The 24417-nt window shown below is 36.6% G+C and overlaps 1 protein-coding gene across 4 annotated transcripts in view; it reads right to left on the bottom strand.

Annotated features, from left to right (window-relative positions):
- The window catches only part of RhoGEF3 (Rho guanine nucleotide exchange factor 3), a 207778-nt gene that overhangs the window by 139677 nt on the left and 43684 nt on the right, over nucleotides 1–24417 (bottom strand). For all 4 annotated transcript variants that reach the window (XM_012297713.2, XM_012297744.2, XM_012297733.2 and 1 more), the window contains 2 exons: nucleotides 3487–3661; nucleotides 619–889 (listed from right to left, as the gene is read on the bottom strand). In XM_012297713.2, the coding sequence (XP_012153103.2) occupies nucleotides 619–889; nucleotides 3487–3623 (408 nt within the window). In that variant the 5' untranslated portion in view covers nucleotides 3624–3661. The remainder of the gene's footprint in view (nucleotides 1–618; nucleotides 890–3486; nucleotides 3662–24417) is intronic.

Here is a 24417-nt window from a genome sequence, read left to right as displayed (position 1 = left end):
GTGGGAATTGGGGAATGTGGGAATTGGGGAATGTGGGAATTGGGGAATGTGGGATTTGGGAAATGTGGAAATTGGGGAATGTGGGAATTGGGGCCTGTGGGAATTGGGCAATGTGGGAATTGGGGAATGTGGAATTGGGGAATGTAGGAATTGAGGAACTTGGAAATTGGGGAACGTGGGAATTGGGGAACGTGGGAATTGGGGAACGTGGGAATTGGGGAACGTGGGAATTGGGGAACGTGGGAATTGGGGAATGTGGTAATTGGGGAACTTGGAAATTGGGGAACGTGAGATTTGGGGAATGTGGAATTTGAGGAATGAGGGATTTGGAAATGTAGGAATTGGGAAATGTGGGAATTGGAAAATGTGGGAATTGGAAAATGTGAGAATTGGGAAATGTGGGAATTGGGGAATGTGGGGACTGAGAAATGTGGGAACTGGGGATTTATAAACTGGCAGAATTTCGAAAGTTAGGAATTTGCAACTCAGAAGAAACTTCAGAACTTCAGAAAATTTGCAAGTTTCAAAATTTAAGTCTTCAGAAATTCATATCATGCTTCCTAGACTTAACAAAAACTAAAAAGCCCAATAAAAGAAAGATAACTATAAAACTCTTACGTTTAAATGATTCTTCCTGGACGTAACCGACGAGTCTTGCGAGGATCCCCTAGAGTAATGTCTGGAGAACACCTCAGCGAGTCTGGATCTTCCCGAGCCAGTGGCGTTCGGCTTCGACTTATTCGACGGGGATTCATCGGTCGTTTTAGCCAAATTTGGATTGCTGCTTTTGCGCTCCGGGAAAACTAAATGTTCGATATTTGGCGTGTATCCAGGATCGCTTCTCACGATATCCTGGAGGGTCACACGACCGCCGCTGGGTCCGCCATTACTGAAACAAGTGGAAAAAGCAAATTCCTTTTTCGAGCCAATTCTCGCCGCTGCAGCGCAACCATCTACAGCATTCGACAAATGTATTCGGACAAACGATGTGTTTCGGTATACTCGAATAATTTCAGTTGTTAACATTAAATCGATTAAATGGTTTACAGATGGTAAGGTACGTGCATTGTATTAATTTAGCATCGTTTGACGTAACATGTGTATTTGAACGTTAATCATTTATGTACACATGTGTTTATTCGTTTATGTGTTTGGATATTGATATCATACTTTTGGGATATTACGAAAATATTATGGATGATGTTTATGTTAATGGCGGTCATTTTCAGTATTTGTAATTTTAAGATAGATAAAATTTTATTGCAATTTATGTTCGTTTTATTTGTTATATTGTAGGTCACATAAGGGGTGTGTATACTTTGTTGACATGTTATACATCATATTATATTTTAATGTAATATATGTTATTTATATAATATAATGTATCAACTATAATTGTGTAACGTATGATATTAACAAAGATACATAATGAAGATATATGATATATGTCTTTATCAATATATAATGGATCAACTAAATTGTGTATGTATGTTATTAACAAAGATACATAATGAAGATAAATCTTTGTCAATATACCATGTACATATAATTACATATATTATAGTATATGTATATGATCATGTGTCCATATAATTTTTGCGAAAATTAAAGTACAAATACGAGCAACAATAACACACATTTATACATGAAAGGAACTATTACACATATGAAATAAGATATGTATAATTTGATATCCGTCAACGTTTAACTCATAAATAACATGTAACAGATGCAGAATGTGATTTACTAACATGGTAGTGATGTTCTGTATGAAAAAAAAAAAATTAAAAGTTTGGTAGTATCAAAGTGGCAACAAACGGAAAGAAAAATGTTATTGTCCGAATTCGCAACTGCAGTCTGCGTGTATTCTGGCATATTTGCAAGTGAAACGACAACAGTTCGACGGGTCGATGAGAAGTTGAATTTTAGGGCGAACGGTTAATATTTATCGGGAGCCGGGAACGTTCGGTTGCCTGAGGGAGTCGCGAATTCCCGTGCAAGAAGAAGCGTCAACAATCTTTTCGCGTGAAAGGAATTTCGTCAAGGGACGTCGAGAAAAGGCCGGGTTGGAACGTGAAAGCGTAAAAACAACGCGACAGAAACAAAAGAGAGGGATGAACAAAGAAGGGGCAGAAGGTGGATCAGTGAAATGCATCGTGAATGGAATGTCGCGCACGTCGACGCGTGTAATGTCGACTTTTAAAGGGTTAATTATGTAAACCCGCTGAAAGCCACGGATACTTTACTGTCTCCCGGTATTTTTTCCCTTCCCCTCCAGAGATTTTCTTTTCATCTCGTCGCGATCCATCAAAGACGATAACGAAAGAAGGAAGAGCAGACAGAGAGAAAAAGAAAGGAAGGAAACGGTCGGTCGGTAATAAAAACGTCGACGGCAGACCGCCCTGGGATCTATTGTAGCCGAGATTATAATGAATACGAATACATGAAAACGACAAGGGGAAAAGAAATTACGATACGTGGAAATAGAGTTTTCCCCGTTCTGTAAATGACACCGGCATGAAAGTAAACAGGGAGAAAATGAGTTTGGAGTATGACACGTTGCCGCTTTGATCATTTTGCGGGCGTCGTTTGAAATCGGCCTATACACAAACGGATATGTCACTTCACTGATAAACTCTCTCTCGAATTCGCGCCGGTTTTCGCCGCAGAATTATACTTTCTAATATACAGGATGTTCCGAGTGAATATTAGCTTGCTCAGAAATAAATTGCGGCTTTGGACGCCTTCCAAAACCTGATCGTCGGCTATCTTTCAAAATTTAATCAACCTTCTTTTTTGACCTGTTTTCTTCAATACAGAAATTATTTAAAAAATCTCCTATTTTATAATTAGATTAGCTACATTGTACATGTTGAGAGTAATGTTACTGACGAATAATTTACAAGTTATATTTGTTATTTGAATGGAGCTAAAACGAGGTCCGAAACATCCACTACGACTATCGAAAGCTAAGTCCGCAACATCAAACAAACTTTGTCTTTATACAAGTCTCTATACTACTGTAGAATTTATCAATTTCTGTCCAAGACAAAAAGGTTACATAGTTATATTAATTACCGTGTTTGAGACTGCATTTACCTCTCAGAGGAATTATTATTCATACTACGAAAAAACGGAAACGTCCACATCCATCGGAAACGAAATAATCCATCCGTAACAGCGAGCAAACTTTGTCCGGCTCGAAGTTTGCAAAAATCGGCTCGAAGTTAAACGGGAAAACAAGTGGTATAATAGGTAAAAAAATATATAATTGTTTCACGATAAAACCTGGTCGAATGCGTCGAATTTAAAGCAATTTCATCACCGGTTACACATTCCGCTCCTTATCAAGCGAACCGTGGATTGCCCTTCGAAACTTTTCAAACTTTTTTTTCTTCCTTTAATTTTACTGCCGTAAGTTTAATATCCCTGTTGCCGGCCAAAGTATCGCGGAGAATTATAATTAAAAAATGTTTGTCTGCTGACCTGGGTCCGAAACCGTGCGACTGCCTTTGGCCTCGTCTTTTCCCGCTGCCACGGCCAGGCTTGATGTTTGTCGCCTCGGCTAATTGCAGCAAACGGCTGCGATGCTGCCGCAACAGCGGGTCCTCCCTGCGATTCATTTTAACCGGTGCAACTGGAATCCTGTCGTCCCTGCATCCTGCAATCAGAACAAAGAAGGTCAGCCTCGTATTCGTTGCGAAAAAAGAAATCCAATTCTACCGTTGGGATCTTTAAGGTACTTCTTAGCGGCGCCCGGAATACGAGGGTGAAACGAGTGACAGCCGAGGGAGTCGTACGGCGAGGACGTCGCAATAAAAAATCTTAAACTTTCTTTCATTGTTTGAATAATACAATTGCGCTTAGTTCTTGGAGTTGGAAACTTGCCACATCACCGTTCTAGGAATTGGGGATTACGAGATGGGGAGATTTGGGGATTTGGATATTTAAGAACTTGGGAACTTGGGAACTTGGGAACTTGGGAACTTAGGAACATGGGAATTTGGGAAATTGGAAAAGTGAGAATTTTGAAATGTGGAAATTTGAGAATATGTGAATGTGGCTATGTGAGAAGGTGAGAATTGGGTATGTGGAAATGTGGGAATTGGGAATGTTGAAATTAAGAATAAGGGAATTGCGAATGTGAGAATTGGGAATGTGGGAATTGGGGAATATGGAATTGGGGAATGTGGAATTGGGGAATGTAGGAATTGAGGAACTTGAAAATTGGGGAACGTAGGAATTGGGGAACTTGGAAATTGGGAAACGTGGAAATTGTGGAACGTGGGATTTGGAGAATGTGGAATTTGGGGAATGAGGGATTTGAAAATGTGGAAATTAGGGAATGTGGGAATTGGAGAATATGGGAATTGGGAAATGTAGGAATTGGAGAATATGGGAATTGGAGAATGTGAGAATTGGGAAATGTGGGAATTAGGGAATGTGGGAATTAGGGAATGTGGGAACTGGAGAATGTGGGAATTGAGGAATGTGGGAATTGGGAAATGTGGGAATTAGGGAATGTGGGCATTGGGAAATGTGGTAATTAGGGAATGTAAAAATTGGGGAATCTGGAAAAGTAGAATTGTAAAATTGTGCTAATGCATAATTTATAAATTTATAAACTAGAAAACTTGGAAATATAAAAATCTGATAATTTTCAAATGACAAAATAGTAAAATTAAAGAGTTTGTAAGTGTGTAACTTTAAAGTATTAAAGCGCTACTGACTGTAGCGCCTGCAACTCTGCAACCCGATACACCGCCGCGTCTGTCTGCACGTGGTATTTGCGGGGTTATTTGATCGATGAGGTATTAATTAAATTTCATAAAATAAATTCGAAAAATACATTTATCGTCTACGGCAACAATTTAATGCGTTATATCGCACCGGTGCGTGTGGTATGGCTTTAGCAAATACTAAAAATGGTATGCGCAATATTTATCCGGAAAATCTGGCTGTTTTATTTGCCGCTACGTGAATTCCAGCTGTTGCCTCTTAAATTAATTTACGATCTGTATTAATATTCACGGAGAACGGTTTGATGAATTTTATTGTTCCAGCACCTTGATTACACCGGTGCGTTAGTCATAAAGGCGTGTTGCATCTCCAGTTGTTCATAAATCAACCGAGAGACGGTCATTAGATGGAATCGTCTGTAAATAAAATTAGTTCCATTTTCGCATAACATGATTTTAATGACTCGCCACTCGACGATTTCATCGAATTGCGTGTTTGCGTACTTCATGGAACGCGTTCTGGGAAATTGCATCCTTCAAGCATAAACTGTCCAATTAATTGCTCCTTCAACTATGCTATTTCATCTCAATACAGTCCTGAAAGGAAGGTTTTCGCGCTGTTCTAAAATAATTGATATAATTCAACTCTGAAGAAACAACATCAATTTTCTCAAACGACAATGAAAATAAATTTGAAATTAAGTTCGAGGTTTAAGTCAGAAACACTAAATGGTCCAATTTGATCTCGATATTTTCCCGCACCAGGGGTTTTAGGGCGGGGCAGAAAATTATGAGTCGCAATATTTGCAGCAAAAACCAAAAGAAATTTTAATCGAAGCATTTGAATGAATATTTATCGAATTCCTGGTATTCCAAGGAAAGTTATAAAATCATTCGAAGTGAATGGTTAATTAACGCTTAATGGAAATCGTACGAACCGTTTATTATTCCATGTATTCTGGTCGGCCTCGCGATAAATTTGGTCGACGGAAATTTTGTTTAAACATAGTTTCAAAGCTTTACTGTATTTTCGTCGATGCATTACTTACAGAGTAAACTATTCCGCTCGAACGGCTAAACGTAGAAAACTTTTGTCGATATCTGCCATTATAAACGAGGTTCATTATCGGCGGCCACCAGAAACTAGAGCTAAACCTCTATCGATGTCGATCTTCCGTAGATGAAAAGACGCCATAAACAGCCTCATTAATTGCAAGATAATAAACTGTCGGCCAATGTAATTAATTAAATTGTCTTTATACTATGACTTCATTTTACAACAGCAGAAAATTGGTGCATCATTAGTTTGTTCCATCATGCCTTCAGTCTTGATTAAAAAATATTTTTATCTTTTATGAGTGGCAATACAATTTTTTCACTTTACAAATTTATTTAACGACAAATCGCATGATACTGCAAATGTGCAGTAAATGTAGAACAAGAGGCAGGAACTGTTTTTCGATACATCCATTAGTAATAAAATGTGCCGTTCAGCTCTGTAATCTGCTTAGAGTACAAAGAGGAACAAAAAGTAATTTATTTTCATTTAAACCGCGCAACGCAGTCAATCGCGAACACCAAAATATAATAAATCAATCGATGTACGTAACACGCTGAATTTTCCGAAATACGTAATAGCCGGAACAAAAAAATTTACAATTCCCTTTGTACTCAACGAAAAATAGTTTCGATTGAGGGAACTGAAAAAAAGAGCGTTTATAGAGGCGATACAATGTCGAAAGTTTTTAACAGCGAAACAAATGTAAAGGAAAAAAAAAAAGAGGAGCACCGTCAAAGCTTTTTGTCAAGACTTTTTTTCGTGGTTGTACTGCGAAGGAACAAAAGTGCAGTGGGCACAGTGTCAGTAGTAAATTCTTTTCCTGATCCAACACGATCCCCGAGAGAAGAATTCACAGTCCGATAATTACGATCCGATGCTTTTAACAATGCAGCACCATAAAAGGATAACGCTCTGGAGTCGTCTTATAGGAAATTATTTCCTCCCTTTGATTCTGTTTTCTCATCACGTTCGATGTTTCGAGTTCTTCTAATTGTCGGGAAATATCTAGGCGCTAAACGGTTGATCTTTGTTTGACTAATAATTGAGCAAGAATAAATTGTGTAGTATCGAATAATAATTATGTCAAGTTACTTCAGGAGTGAAGCTCTTTTAATAGCTGAATTGTAACATAGCTGGATCCCATACCACCACGTGTTATATTGTCATGTCTCATATTACCTCGCGATATATTGCCGCACGTTATATTACCATGTACTATATCGCCACGCGTTGCATTGTCACGCGTTATATCGCCACGCTTTATATTGCCACGCGTCGTAATACAACGCGTTATATCGCCACGCGTCGTATTACCACGCGTTATATCGCCACGCGTTATAGTGTCACGCGTCGTATTACCACGCGTTATATTGCCACGCGTCGTATTACCACGCGTTATATCGCCACGCGTTGTATTGCCACGCGTCGTATTACCACGTGTTATATCGCCACGCGTTGTATTGCCACGCGTCGTATTACCACGCGTTATATCGCCACGCGTAGTATTGTCACGCGTCGTAATACAACGCGTTATACTGCCACGCGTCATATTACCACGCGTTATATCGCCACGCGTTATATTGCCACGCGTCGTATTACCACGCGTTATATCGCCACGCGTAGTATTGTCACGCGTCGTAATACAACGCGTTATATCGCCACGCGTTATATTGCCACGCATCGTATTACCACGCGTAGTATTGTCACACGTTATATCGCCACGCGTTATGTTGTCACGCGCCATAATACAACGCGTTATATCGCCACGCGTTACATTGCCACGCATTAAATTGCCACGCATTATATTGCCGCGCGTTATATTACCGCGTGCTATACCGCCGCACGTTTTATTTCCGTCCATTATATTACCTTGCAACTGATCATCGTAATACCGACCTTGTAATAATCGCTTACTGATTTGCGTTGTGTTTCCACACGTCATATTGCCATCTGCTATATCATCGCATGCCTTTATCGTATTCAACCCATAACTAATTCAACGCTAACGCAAATTTATTTCTGATAGGTCAGACATGCATTGTTGTATACACACTGTATCAAACTTTTCAATTGATATTTTACGAGATTAACACGTTGCTTTGGGGTTTTCTACCGATCGATATCGAGAGTTCAATACAATCGAATAGCTAAGAGAAAAAAATGAAAGAAAATTTTAATTACTTACACCGGTTGTACGTATTGCTTAAAGCAGATAACGCAATACATACACTTCCGTGTTTCGATAGTAGTTATGATAAAATGATAAAATCGCAAAAGTTTCTAGGTACGAATCCAATTAACCCAGCAGAAATTCGACGAAGTAAATGAAGATAAAAAACGAACTCCGACAAAGTCGTTAAGAAAGAAAAAATAAAATGAAACAAAAAAAGTATTGCGACTGTAAATTCGACCGAGACGCCGTTTCGGTATAGGGAGGAATAAAAATCCAGGACACTTGGCAACCGAATCTATCCGTTGTCACAATGACTGTGTTAAAGTGGATTAATGCATTGTTCTAGCTCTTTCAATTCCGATTGGTTTTATCAAGTTTCCGATAAGCTACCATCGTCGTACGAATATTTCGTTATACCTATCACGGAACGATACCCGCTGTAACTAATATTGGCTGCAAGAGGACTTTTTGTGTCAAAATTTACTTTTGGAAGAAGTGTTTCTCAATATCACGAATTTTCAGGATTTTTCATGCATAGCGAAGGTGAAGAGCTGTTCGATTGATATTGAATTTTCACGTGTAATATATCAAATTTATATATTTATTTTCAAATTATTAAATCTTCAAATCTTGTCCACATTCAAAAATTAAAATTTTTAACACTGCAATTGCCATAAATGCAAAATTAAAATTGTAACTGTAAACTTAAACTGTAAAATTAATTTCAATTTTGAACAAACTGTCTTTTATTTTTTTTTTATAGCAGTTTTTTATTACAGTCCATAATAGATGCCTTTGAAAAATCATTTTTTGCAATTTCGTTGCTAACAAGCAGTTCGAATTGTTATTGCGAAACACGTGTTTCGTATCAGACAAACTCTCCCATCATCTGGATGTTCCATTTTCGCCAAACTATTAACAGTAACATTGAAATCGATTGCATCAAAATAATAGTACGTATCCGTTTTTCGAGAAAGCGCACGAAATACGGCGGGATACTCGAAAATCAATTCGACAATGAGAAGTGAAATGTTTGAATGGAATTTTGTAATCGAAAACGATTTCCACAAACATTCCAATTTTACGTTCAAAGGTGCAGTACAGAATGTGTACGCTATATATGTATATGGAAATTGTAATCATTGTAGGAGGCAATAAAAATGGTTTTTATATTTTTATAACAAGATTTATTGACTTCTGCTGTTGTACGAAAATGCAGCGCTTAATATGCAGTGGGTGACAATGTAATATATGGATATGCAACGTGTGACAATGTAAGAGATTAATATCACCTTGAAAAATCTGCATGTTCAATTGTTAGTATAGTGATATAGAACGCGTTGAAATTAACGCGGTAGCGCACGAGCGGTGAAATATCGTCTTGTTGAAATATCAACGCTCGTGGATAATAGAGAAAAAATATCAATGAGTTAGGACATTAACTGATTAATATGTAACGCGTTTAAATATCAACTTACTGGAATCTAAACGCGGAAAAGTATTAACTTACTGGAATCTCTATGTGTTGAAATCTGAACGTGGTGAAATATCAAATTATGGGAATCTTAATGCGTCGAAATATTAACTTATCGGAATCTCAACGCGTCGAAATATGAACGTGCCGAAATTTCAACGCACCGAAATCTCAACGCGGCAAAATCTCAATGCGTCGAAATCTCAACGCGTCAGAATTACCACGCGTGGAAATCTCAACGCATCGAAATTTCAACACATCGAAATCTCAACGCGTCGTAATCTCAACGCACCGAAATCTCAACGCGTCGAAATCTCAACGCGTCAGAGTCACAACGCGTGGAAATCTCAACGCATCGAAATTTCGACACATCGAAATCTCAACGCGTCGTAATCTCAACGCACCAAAATCTCAACGCGTCAGAATCACAACGCGTGGAAATCTTAACGCATCGAAATTTCAACGCGCCGTAATCTCAACGCACCGAAATCTCAATGCGTGGAAATCTCAAAGCGTCGTAATTTTAACGCACCGAAATCTCAACGCGTCAGAATCTCAACGCGTGGAAATCTCAACGCACCGAAATTTCAACGCATCGAAATCTCAACGCGTCGTAATCTCAACGCACCAAAATCTCAACACATCGAAATCTCAACGCGTCAAAATCTCACTGCATCAAAATCCCAACGCGTGGAAATCTGAACGCACCGAAATTTCAACGCGTCGTAATTTCAACGCGTCAATATCTTAACGAATCGAAATTTCAACTCATCAAAATCTCAACGCACCGAAATATCAGCTCGAAATCCACGCGTCAAACTTTCGCCACGTAAAAATATCACCGCGTTAAAATATTAACGCACTGAAACCACCACGCACCAAATTATCAGCGCACAAAACCGTCAGCGACTAAATTAACATTACATTACATAACGCGAAGCCATATAACATGTGGTAATCCGCCATTTCACACAAGATTCACAAAACGATTGTGAAAATCTTGATTCGTACGTGCTTCAGCACATATTATAATTACTAAAGAGATTGCGGTAATATAATAATTACACGTAACATATTATATGTAATTACATGAAACTGCATTAAACTGCATTTAACAATCGTACACGCTACGATGAATTGCACTAACAGCTGCTAAACGTTCCGGAAGTGCTTTCTTCGTTCGATTAGTCGTTGAAATTGAATTATTAAATACCTATCTTGTTGGTCCGACGTTTCAATGCAACATGTCTCGTTCCGTTCGATTACGTTTACTAGAATTTAAATATACATATTCTAGTAGACAAGTAAACGAGCGTCGAGTAAATATTTTATGATTACGTGTGTATCTGCCCGTATCGTATCCGATGCAGGTTTCGGTGTTTGTCAGAACAAACGGCAGGAAATTCGTAAATATATTTTATAAAACATTTACGTTCCACTTGATATTCCGTGTACACGCGTGTGATGCACTCGTTTGCAAAGATCGAGTTTATCCATTGCATACAAATGCTCTGAGCAATATTCAAGGTGTCCTAGTTGCGTAAACGAGTCACTGAACAATAAAAATTAACAAATTCGTGACTACTGACCTATATGGTGCTTTTCGTCTGACTACGCTTTGTGATTTTCATGTTTAATCTTTTCCACGAAAATTTTGTTTGCTTCTGTGTATGACTGTAATTTGGTAGCTGGTCACTTTTTATGGTATTGACAAACTTTTTATACTGTTCTGTGGTAATTACTTTTTTAGGGTTCGAAGTGTACGAAGTTTGTTTTGTAACGAAGAAGATTTGCAAATGTTATGGACTGACTAATTTACGAATTCTGACATTACAAGATTTGATCAAGTTTCAAATTTAGAGTACCAAATTTTGAGGCCTAATAAATTTATGATTGCAGAAATTAAAAATTTTAGTAAATTCCTAGGTGGGGGATGGTCAAGTATACAAATTGACAGATTGATAAAATCAGAACTTTGTAAACTTACAAATTACGTATTACCATGTTTTTACAATGAATTTCCACGGTCCCCAATTTCCACATTCCCCAATTCCCACATTTCAGAATTTCCATGGACCCTAATTCTCACATTCCCCAATTCCCATATATCAGAATTTCCACGGTCCCTAATTCCACATTCCCCGAATCGCACATTACCCCAATTCCCACATTCCCCAATTCCCACATTCTCCAATTTCATAATTTCCCAATTCCATAATTTCCCAATTCCCACATTCCCCAATTCCCAAATTTCCCAATTCCCACATTCCCCAATTTCCACATTCCCCAAATTCCACATTCCCCAATTCCCACATTCCCCAATTCCAACATTTCCCAAATTCCACCTTCCCCAAATTCTCACATGTTCCAAATCCCACATTCCCCAATTCCCACATTCCCCAAATTCCACATTCCACAAATTCCACATTCCCCAAATTTCCACATTTTCCAAATACCACATTCCCCAATTCCCACATCCCCCAAATTCCACATTCCCCAAATCCCACATTCCTAAATTCCCACATCCCCCAAATCCCACATTCCCACATTAATATTCTCACATATCCAAATCCTGACATTCCTTCACTTCCAAATTTAGAGTACCAAATTTAGGAGCTAGTAAATTTATGATTGCAAAAATTACAAATTTTACTGAATTCCTAGTTGGGAAACGTTTAAGTATACAAATTGACAGTATGATTTAAACAATGAAGTACACGTTCCGTCTGTCTGTCAACATCTCGAAAATCGTGGAATGCAACCGCGAGAGTTCGCCAAGCGATATTTGCGGATCTTGTAAAATTGCAGAGCTTGCAATTTTTATGTTGCAGCATCAGAATTACCACAGAGTGAACAAAATCGTACAGTTTTCTCGATTCACCATTATTATTCCAACATGCAATTCGCCTTAAGCATTTGCAGGCGTAAAATTTGCGAAGAACGTTGCCTCAGCATCCGTGAGATAATGTTTTCAAGACTTCCAGGACCAGCTACGTTCGCGTTTCGGTACCCAACGGATGCATATAAATGTATGCAATATTCCAGGTGAACGAGGAGGAAAAGAGAGACACAGAACGAGGACATTATCCGGTGGATTTCGTGTTCGTAGCCAGATAAATACAATGGGGACGGCGTTAAGTCAACACGGCACCGTTATCTGGACGTTCGAAGAGAGGAAAATGCCCGTAAAGACAGGAACGGCCCGCTCGAAAGCTCTTAAAACTCCGACCATCATCGAATTACGCTGGATTTTCGAGGGTCACGGCTATTGTGTCGCATTTGCGGGCCCCTATGGAAATTTCCTCCCTCTCTTTGTACGGAATTTTCCTCCGATATCTACTACACCCCCGCCAAATCTCCGCTCTGCGATAAAGGCCACTTTTTATTATGCAGAATCGAGAGTTGCGCAATAAGCGGAATACCGAGTTAACGAGCACGGTTTTTATTGTGTAATCATGGGAGATGAAGTTGCAGCGAATCGATTCCGGATTTTCTCTTCCGTTTGTATTGCCTTGGGAAACGGAGTCATCGAATGACCATTACGTTGAACTTGAAATCGTCTATCGCTGCAATTATTTATATAAAATAGTAGAAATTTTAAAAATTTTATGTAACAGGAATTTTTAATTATTTCGAGATGAATTTAAAATATGTGGATAACAAGGGTGGTTACATGGGGTGTGATTTTTATTTATTTTGATCATGAATGACCTTTAAAAATGATTCAAACTTTTTTATGCCACTTTCAGTCACTGTGAATGACATTATGAATGAATCATGATCATGAATGATGTTTATTAAAAATTATAAATTATTCATATATGTATTCACATATACAAAGAAAGTATATTCACCACCAGTTTAAGTTTAAGTTTAAATTGCTTAATTTAAAGAATAATTCAATTAAAAAAAAAATAGAGAAGTCACTACTAATGACAGTTTATTAAAAATTATAAATTATTCATATATCTAAAAAAAATGTACATTTAAATACACATTTGCACCCCAAAATCACAATGTATTAAATCCACCCTATTTAACATTTAAATAAAAATAATTCAAGTTCAAAGTTTAAATTCCTGAATTTAAAAAATAATACAATCTTTAACAAAATAAATAAAAAGTAGTATTAAATATACACCTTGTTCCAAGAGTCTATTATTCTTTATTCTATAAAACATGTAGAAATATAATATACATTGAATCCATAATTCAAATACACCAATAGGGAACATGATTCTGTCCACACAGAATAATGCAGAATTGATCAATGATTCAATGGGGAACATTTTCAATCACTCTATTACGATTAATAATTTATTAAAAATATTCGGAAACAGGAGATACGAGAGGTATACACGCGACAAGTTATCGATGCAACTAATGATCGATCTTGCTAATCCTCGTATCATTGGAGAGATTAATTAATCACGTAACCCGACAAATCCTCTATGTTAGATCATGCAGATAGCGGTTCAAAGTTGAGTAGAAATTCCGTTGTGCAATTTCCCAGATGATTTCCCCATAGACAAGCACGGTACACTATAAAACTTTGTATCGGGTATAATATCGACTGGTTCACAGTCAGACGAATGGTATCGATCGGTATTTTTCAATCAAGCTAGTCTGAAGAACCGCATATTGCCTATTTCGATCTTCGACTGCAACCTGCTGATTGTCTTCTCAATGAAGCTTTGCTTTCAGAACACTATAACTGTTCGTTCAGAACGGATAAGGATCATTTAGTTGGTTAAGATTAAAAATGATATGATTTGAGATATTTTGATTATGTACTGTTTGATGGCCTTGTTGAGGAATTTTCTAAATTTCTCAATTTCTCAATTTCCCAACTTCCCAACTTCCCAATTTCCCAATTTCTCAATTTCTCAATTTCCCATTTTCCCAATTCCCCAATTCCCCAATTCCCCAATTTCCAAATTTCCCAATTTCTCAATTTCCCAATTCCCCAATTCCCCAATATCCAAATTTTCAAATTTCCAAATTTCCAATTTCCCAATTTCCCAATTCACCAATTTTCCAATTCACCAATTTCCCAATTCATCAATTTCCCAATCCACCAATTTCCCAATTCACCGATTTCCCAAATCACCGATTTCTCAATTTACCGATTTCCCAATTCACCGATTTCCCAATTCACCGATTTTCCAATTCACCAATTTCCCAATTCACCAATTTCCCAATTCCCCATTTCCCAATCTTGCCAATTCTCCCAATTCACCAATTTTCCAATTCACCAATTTCCCAATTCATCAATTTCCCAATCCACCAATTTCCCAATCCACCAATTTCCCAATTCACCGATTTCCCAAATCACCGATTTCTCAATTCACCGATTTCCTAATTCACCAATTTCCCAATTCCCCAATTCCCCATTTCCCAATCTTGCCAATTTTCACAATATTCCCGAGTCCCAATTTTCCCATTTCCCAATCTTTCCAATTTTTTCCCCAATTTCCCATTCACTGTTCTAAAACGCCTAATAAAAAGTGACTTTTCACGAAATTAAAATGCAAAGACTAATATTTGTCGGGGCGTAAAATCTGTAGAGAAGCCATCGCAGTTTTTGATGAATAATAATATACGAGCAACAGTGAAGTATAGTATGATCAAACTGAAGCTAATCCAGCATATTCTAGCAAAGTGTTCAACGTAGAGCTGTACGAAGCATTATGTTATAGCGGAGAGATGATATAGGTCTTCCAACAGTGCGTTGAGTGCCACCGTCGAGGATGGGGCGCATGCATAATTCGCGTTTTCGAGTGCAGAACAGCGAGACGGGGGTAGCCGGGGGTAGAAGAAGGGACGAAAACACTTCGAGAACGAGTAGAAAACCGCAGGAATAGATTTTCAATTATCCTGGAAAGAGTACTTGAAGCATTCGAGCCAAGGGGCTAGAGACTTCCGAACTGGTCTCGCGTGTTTCCTCTTCTCATATATTGCAAAATCTCGGAGGAGACATTATTGTATCGCGATTTCAAATAGTCTTCTTTGTTTGAAATTTTTAAATTGCCTGTTAAACCAATGTCTACAGAAATTTTCAATATGCAAAGAATCAAGAAATATGCACAATATCTACGTACATCTGCACAAAAAGGGTGTCTCATAATTAACCACTCTTAACCCGCCGGTTATATCAAAATACATAGATTGAGATATAATAATTGATTTGTAAACTCTACTAATCTGTTTCCTGAATGTATTCAATTTTACAGAATCACATTTGCATATTATTTATATGCACATAATTTATAATACAAAACTCCTGAAATTTTCAGTATTTCTGTACTATATTCATAAATATGCTGAAATAAAAAGAATACTTCTTTGGTAAGTTGCCTGCATTTACTGCATAATTTCACCAAGACATTCTAAAATTTTCATAGTATACAGAAAAGATTTTTTTAAATGATTAATTTCGTTATTGATATTCGCGTCACGTCTCGGGTCTAAAGCTCTCCTCTTTGTCTGTAGACAAAGTACGCAATAAAGTATATTAAAAATTCATTTTTTATCGACTTCATTACTAGTTTGCGAGATAAACGACCGTTCAGCGGAAAGCGTATTTTCTTAAATTCTCGAGAAATATTTGGACTTAAAACCGTGATGTACGAGATGTATTTTGTATTGCCTTATAACGCATCTGTACAGAGGGAAAGTAGATTAGCATCTCTCTCGAGCAGAAATCCGGTGTACCAAGTTATATTAAAAAATTGACGTTAACAAACGCGACAGAAGGAATTCACGCAAATGAAAAATCTCCCTTTTGATCTAGTAGCGCACTTCGTCGAATTTCATTGAAATTACCAACGCCGGCCATAAATTTCCCCGTCGACGTAACTGGCTTCTTCCTACCTATTATATAGTATAAATCGTGGAAGTACAGTTTCCGTTCGAGAACAGGTGAAACGATAAATTTCTGGAAATATTTCGACACGTTTTGGGGAAACGTTCTCGCGCAATTTACGGAACCAGCTGATCAAATATGGATTAGGGTGTTAGGTCGGATAGCTTTATCCGTACGGTATTTAAATCCAAATAGTATCGACCGAGACACCGTTTCGCGAACTGACAACCGTCGAGATATTATAGAAATTACTTAAACGGACCTCTCTGGAGCACGTTGGTTATATCGGTGATATCTACCGCGGTGAACTTTGCGCACGTCGATTTAGTTTCAGCACTCGACGACACCTGCGGGAAACTGATATCTCATGCTGAGACTTTACAGCAGTCTTATGCGGACTTATAAGAAGACATACGGTTAACAGCCAGTTACAAACTATTGCATCAAATCTGATCACTCTTATCAAGTGGATGCAAGTTTTGCTGTGGTTTGTCCTCAGAGGGTGACTGAAACATTTGCTCTTTTGTATTCCTTCATTTTGCAAATGTTTCTGTGAAATCATAAATCTTATCAAGATTGAGCATTAATCCTTCAGTTCAGTTGACAATTAGTTTCTGAGATACTGATAATTTGAATCTCTTGATATGTTATAACATATGGACTTCTAAAGTTTTTCTAGTTCTTAGATATTGTTATATGTATTTCATATGTATGGGTTTGATACCTGTAGCAAATGATTAAGCTAATTTTAGTAATAAGCATTCATAACATCAACTATTATCATTTCATTAGATATTATTCTTTTGAATATATATTTCATTTATAATGATACAGTTATAATGATATGCTTATTTCAGAGTCTACAAACACCTGATCAATATGTTTAAATAAATCAAGAAAAAAGGTACAAATACATATAAATGATATTTTATACATCATATATAAATGACAAATATATATAAATGATGTTCAGTAAATATAACGATACAAATGTATTATGCGTCTTTAAATTTTTGTTACCGTAGCAGAGAAATCTATTCCGAAGCGAGCAGCGACAGAACTTTGTTTCAACGTTGAATTGTTGACAGAACTAGTAGGAGAATCGCAACCACTGTATCGTCGAGTGAACATACGCCAGCGGAATATTATAAATTTGATTTGAAACTTTCAACGTTGCTTCCGAGTAACTCGTTGCATTCGTGTCATTGAACTTCTGATACAGGATGTTAACCGATGCTTTCCTCGAGAAATTCCTCGTAAAATGTAGACGTCTTTGTCGTAGGAGATGTGAACATCTCCGAAATTGGTGTGCAATTAGTGGTGAGATTGTGGAGCAGGAGAGCAAAAAAAATTTGTTACAAGTAATATACGATGGAGAAGTGTATATGAACATGTATAATTTGAACATGTGACAAGATGTCTTCCTAACGTTAATTCAGTGTTAAGTTATATTGATTGAATAGTTATACATGCGTATGCGTAATCGTGTGAAGGAATGAATCATGCTATTAGCGAGTATTCATTATCAATCCAGCCATAACCAATTTCAATTAAACAGGGTAATCTTCTGCGCCGTGAGTCTCAAGTTACCGCTAACAGTGCAAACTTGTGTCGACAAAGCTTGCAACGCGGGATCTTCAGACGTCTTGAAAGCGTATTGTGCTGCCTTGAATTACGAAACTTGCTTTCTGTTCCAGACATCTGCTTCTACGATTCGTTTTATTGTTGATGATCGAATCAAGCTATAATTCCTCTTGTGACTTTACATGTGTATTTAGATAGCGTACGCATTATGTGTTACTTCTCTAACTAGAAAGCTCTAATGTTAATAGGATATTTAATTAAGACTTGCAGCAAATCTTTAAGTAAATATTTATTTAAAACGTCTTATTTATTATTAAACGGTGCTTTGACGTCGCGACAGAATTTGTATATTTACACGGTCTGAAATTATCGATGCAAAGTAACATCCACAAAGTTCATCGATGCAAATTAATACGCTGAACGTTTACCAATGCAAAGTAATACCTGTAGATCGCTTAATAGTCTTTGTGCCGGTACTCAGGTGAGAAAAGGATGTGTAAGTTGGAAATGAATCTCTAATGCTCATATACATATAAATAGCCTTGTTAAGATGTTTACAACGTGAAATTTTCTCTATCGTCAAAGAGAAAATTCGACAAATAGTACGCGTGCAACAGCACGCTCCGCTTGATAATTTCATTTCCGTTTTTAATTTCTTTCGTGCTGTTCTAAAAAACCTGCCAATTGCCAGTTTAACTTACGTCAGGATCACGTAAAAGGGAACGAAAGGAAAGAGAAATGGTAGAGTACGACGAAGAAAATTGATTTACGATACCTCGACGGTGTAGGGGTCTTATATCGGATATTGCACGACAAGATTTTCACGGATAAAAAGTCCTGTTGTTGGTCACGAGCGAACACGACGTAAGCAACGCATTACACATCTATAATGCCCACGAGTTTCTACGTCACAATTCAATTTTTCATCTTAATCGCATCATTCGTTATCCTATGCTGTTTCATTTACCATTTCTTCCTTTAGCATCTGCTGATATAGGGATTTCGTATCGACCTTCCACGATACATTTATTTTCTGCTCGTATGTTACTTTTATTCTTCATGCTATTATACAGTCTGGATTTTAAGTCTGATGGATTCTATGCTTCATGATATAAATTCTCCAATTCCTAAGTTTTCAAATTTACAAACTCTCGAATCTCCAAATTTTCTAAACTCAAAATTTTCCAATTTCTAAATTTTAAAATTCCCAAATTCCCTAGATCCCAAATTGACACGTTGAGCAAACAAATTTTTTATGGAGTTTGTAAAAAATAAGAACCTCAATGGTACCACATGTTTGAACCTACCCACAAATTTTTATAGTCCAACTGACACATATGCAAACTATGGAGTTTGTAAAAAATAAGAACCTCAATGCTATCACATGTTTGAACCTACCCATAAATTTTTATAGACAAACTAACATACATGCAAGCTATGCAATATTTTTGTGTAATATAAAAATGTAAAAATATAGAAGTATAGAAATTTTTAAATCTGCGACATATTTGCATACGTTGAACACAAAGAGCGTACGCAAAATAGAAAAGTGTACTTAGAATCTTGTTCAGAATGACTTTATCTGTTTCCGATAAATGCATATTCGTGAACATCCGGCGTGTACTAATATCTTTGAAGTCTTAAGCGAACAGTAGGAACGCGTTCAGGTATATAACAGCGTTCTCCAATAGTTTGCAAAGAGGAAAGAAGAAAAAGAGGGAGATGGAAAAAAGCAGGGACAGTAACAGGGTGGATTGAAAAGGGAGCTTAAAAAGCAGTTTTCTATTCCTGAGGAAAGCATCGTCCAACGACGATAATTTTGTTTTCCTGGCGTCGTTGACGTCGTCCCATTCATTTTCGTGGAAAGTGGGAAGGAATTGACGGGTAAAACGGAAAACTATGGTGCGCTCTAGTCGGCACGCTTGAATGCAACTTTGAATATGCGTTGGAAACAATTGGTTCCTTTAATGAGATTGCTCGTGTAGATGTGTAGGTGTTACACACGCCGGGAAGATACGTTTGTGCACACGATCCTTGCCGTGCTGCTCGAATCGCCGAGCGAAACGTTATTAACCTGATTGACGGGGCAAAAATACCTTCGGCTCGAGCCAGCTCGGTCATTGCACTCGAATTGATTAACTAAAACTAGAATATAATGTAGTTTGTTCAACGATCGGTTCATCGTTTCCAATCACTGCACTTTTACTTTGATATTCACTGCACGGACTGTTTGCTTACTTTTTTATTATATCGATTCTAAGAGTACTTGGAGAAACTTAGAATTATTTTAAGGAACGGGTGAAGGTTGAAGAGATATTTTGGAGCAAGGATGGAGATGTAAAGTAGATGACAATTTTCAGAATTTCTGGATTGAATTCTAAAATTTTCTTATTCTCACATTAGTAAATAAGAATGCTCCTACTTTTCACATTTCTAGGTTTTCGTACTACCAAATGTTTATACCCCCAAATTCTCACATTTCCAGATTTCCATATTACTAGGTTCTCATACCCCTAAATTCCACAGATCCATATTCTCACATTCCCAAATTCTCACACCCGCAAATTTTCACATTCCTAAATTCTCACACACCCAAATTCTCACACATCTAAATTCTCACACATCCAAATTCTCACACATCCAAATTCTCACATTCCCAAATTCTCACATCCCTAAATTCTCACATTCCCAAATTCTCACACACCCAAATTCTCACATATCTAAATTCTCACACATCCAAATTCTCACACACCCAAATCCTCACATTTATAAATTCTCACACCCCCAAATTCTCACACATCTAAATTCTCACACATCCAAATTCTCACACACCCAAATCCTCACATTTCTAAATTCTCACACCCCCAAATTCTCACAACCCCAAATTCTTCCACTCCCCAATTCTCACACCCCCAAATTCTAACACCTCCAAATTCTCACACCTCCAAATTCTCACACCTCCAATTTCCCACAACCCCAATTTCTCACAACCCCCAAATTTCAAAATCTCCAAATTCCCAATTCCCAAAGTTGTAAACTCGGCAACCATCAAATTCCAAATCTCCGAATATTTCCAAAAATAAAAATAGACCAAAGAGCGATAACCATGCTTCTGTTCGCGATTCCGTTATTGTCCCTAAGGAACCCCACGCTCTCCAGTGTACTTTATACTTTATGAACAGATATGTAGTTCGATGTACACGAGACCGTATCAGCCTGTTTTGCGCTTCAAACTGCTGTATGAATTTCCCTAAAGTATATAAGTCTTGTTCTGAATGAGCGACCACCACGAATATGTACGACGATACTGGTACTTTCGGATAATCTCGACGCTGACGTACTGAATTAGGACGTTGAAACTGTTCCTACGGTTTTAATGTCGTATATGTTAAATGTTCGTAAATGGAAGCGGAATAATTACGGACCATGATTGCTTCCTTTTTACATTTATCGCGCTGGTGTTGTGTTATAACATGGCGATGAAACGCCATTTTGTTATTGAATCATACGATCGCTCTTTAATGTAAAATATACTTTTAATAATTTTCAAATATATTTTCATAATTTTTGAAGGGAGTTGTTTGCACCATTTGTAGATATTATTCAACTTGTTTATCATAGATTGTTTATTATATTTCTGTATTATCTCCTTATATTATTGTATCTAAATTTGGTTATATTTTTATTTCATTTATATTAAACTTGAATAATTTTCAAGAAGTTATTTCTTACGTCCAAATTTTCCTTAAAAATGAACTACAAAAATTTTCATCTAGCACCATGAATCTTTATTTTTGATTAATTATGAATAAATTAAAAATGGTTATTATAACTCACACCTAAAATGCATAGTAAAAGTTGAACTTTCAGTCGACACAGTAATTCAGAAATTTAATTATTTGCCTTAATCACCGTTATTTTAATTAGAAAGAACGTGACGTGGAGATTTGTGAAATTCGCTTAATGATATTTTAAAGTTGCAAGCCAAAAGGCAGGAAAGATGAGAAGAATATTAATTTCGTGTTCGTAAAAAGAACTTTATTCGAGCAGATTTTTTAGGATAATGATTTTCTTTGTGGAAGGTATCCTTAGAAAATTTAATCCACCGGTTGAAGGTTGGCGAAAATTTTTAATTGACCCATATAGTTAATATTGCAATATCACGCCCGAATGCAAATAATCCGCCGTTTATTCGACAAGGTATACAATAATGATTGCATAGCTGCCAGTTGCAGCTTGTTTAATATTATCTCCATCCTCTCTCAATTATTGCGGCATAATAGGGGAACTAATCGATTCGTGATGACTATGAACAGGCTAGCCGCCCTAGGATAATCCAAAACGAGGGCACGCATACCTACTGTTTAATACCCATTTTTTAGCCAAACCAAACGGAAATTGATCAACATGAGCGTGTAATAAGAGCACTTGTAGCGTTTCGTGTATGCAGGTTCAAATGGTGCAGATTGAAAGCTCAAACTGAGAAATGTTAGAGATTTTTGAATGTGGGGATGCAAATGTTTGGATGTTGGAAATTTAGAGATGTTTTCTATTAGAGCACTAATTAGAAATCATAATTAGTAGTAACAATAATTAGAAACAATAACTAGAAACATAGAAGTTTAACCTAACCCAGAAGTTTTAAACCTAAAAATCTATGAATATAGACATCCAGAAAATTAGAAGCTTAAAAATCGAGAAATATAAAAATTTAGAAATCTGGAACCCTAAAAATCTACGAATGCTGGGGTCTAGAAATCTAGAAATCTAGAAACCTGAAAATCTAGAAATTTAGAAATCAAGCAAACTAGCAATCTAGAAATCTAGAAATCTAGAAATCTAAAAACCCCGAAATCTAAAAATCCAGAAATCTAAAAATCCAGAACTCCAAAAATCCAGAACTCCAAAAATCCAGAAATTTAAAAATTCAAAAGTCTAAAAATCCAGAAATCTAAAAACCCCGAAATCTAAAAATTCAGAAATCTAAAAACTCAGAAGTCTAAAAATCCAGAAATCTAAAAATACAGATGTCTAAAAATCCACAAATCTAAAAATCCAGAAATTTAAAAATTCAGAAATTCTCCAATACGCAAACTTCAAAAATTACAAATCCCAAAACGTAAAACCTGTCAAAAATATTTAAATCTACATAAATTCCCATCTCCCAATGAAACATTAAAATCAAAAAAGAATTGTCCATTCGCAAATTAGGTTTGGTCGAACTCCGAAATCGTTGGTAAAACGATTAACATAAACTGATAACGAAACAACTAAAATTCGCGCATGCAACAACGAAAATTCTCGATAAATCGTTGGTCCGCGAATAAATATCGGGATAATATTTGCTATCTGGGTTGACGGTATTCGCGATAAAAGTTCGAAGTTCGTTAATAAAAACTCGCGCGCTAATTCGGTGGCAATAAGTAAAGGACAACGGTGAAACAGTATTTGACCGAAATTAACAATTGACCGAAATAAATCGTTTAAGTGCACGATATTTGTTCTGTTCCACGTTTTACCCGCTTTATTCCGCTGGCCAGCATGTTCTTCCTTTTATAATTACCGCCGCTAGCCGCATGGTTATTAAGTTTATTAGCCGTTATCGTAGTTCAACCGTTTAGCAAAGTACTCCCTACGCAATTGCGTTGCGTCATTACTGTCAATTTTTTACTAATTAACGATATTTTATATTTTACAATCTCGAGAAACTTTGGGTGAAATAGTATACAAAACAGATGCAATTTATTTTATTCCTACATGTGGTAATTATTAAATCAATAATTTTTACGAGTTTTCTGTAGCGTTTGTATGAAATTAACTGATAATGATTTTATATGAAAGTACAAATGAAAGTGATTAGGATTTGATCAAAGTTGTATGATAAAACCTAACCTAACTTCATCTAAGAACTAACCTAATATGAGGTTAAGTTAGGTAACTAAACTAACACCAATAGATATGAAGTAAATACATATGACATTAATATGATAAAACCCAACCTGAATGATAGATAACTATGAAAAAATAAATACATACTTAAGTACTAAATTTAAATGACAAAACGTAACACAGACTAACATAACCTTACTTAAGGTAATATATCAAGGTTTAATATTTCTGATAATTATTGCAGTTTACCTAAACAATAATTCATACTATCACGCCTCACGTTACTGCCACAAGTTACTAGCCAATAAATTATAACCAGTATAATCAATAAATTGAAACGATTAAATGTAACACAAACTAACCTTATATGTTATGTCCTTAAAACTATCCTTAAAATTGTATTTTAAAGTTAATTATTTCCGACAATAGTTATAACAATATATCTTATGAATATTTCTACAATATCTATGAACTGTGCCCTGTCTTTAATTTATAATTCGTAATATCACGAAACAGACTAAGCACGAAAAGCAAGGAAAAGGAATTTATTGAAATGGCAAGAAAGAAGGAGAAATACAATTTTTAGGAGTCTGATTATCCGAGACTATAAGGAAAGCATGGAAAGAGGAATAA

Source organism: Megachile rotundata, chromosome 1, assembly GCF_050947335.1.
Source record: "Megachile rotundata isolate GNS110a chromosome 1, iyMegRotu1, whole genome shotgun sequence".
NCBI lineage: Eukaryota > Metazoa > Arthropoda > Insecta > Hymenoptera > Megachilidae > Megachile > Megachile rotundata.
This window is presented reverse-complemented; position numbering and strand designations above follow the sequence as displayed.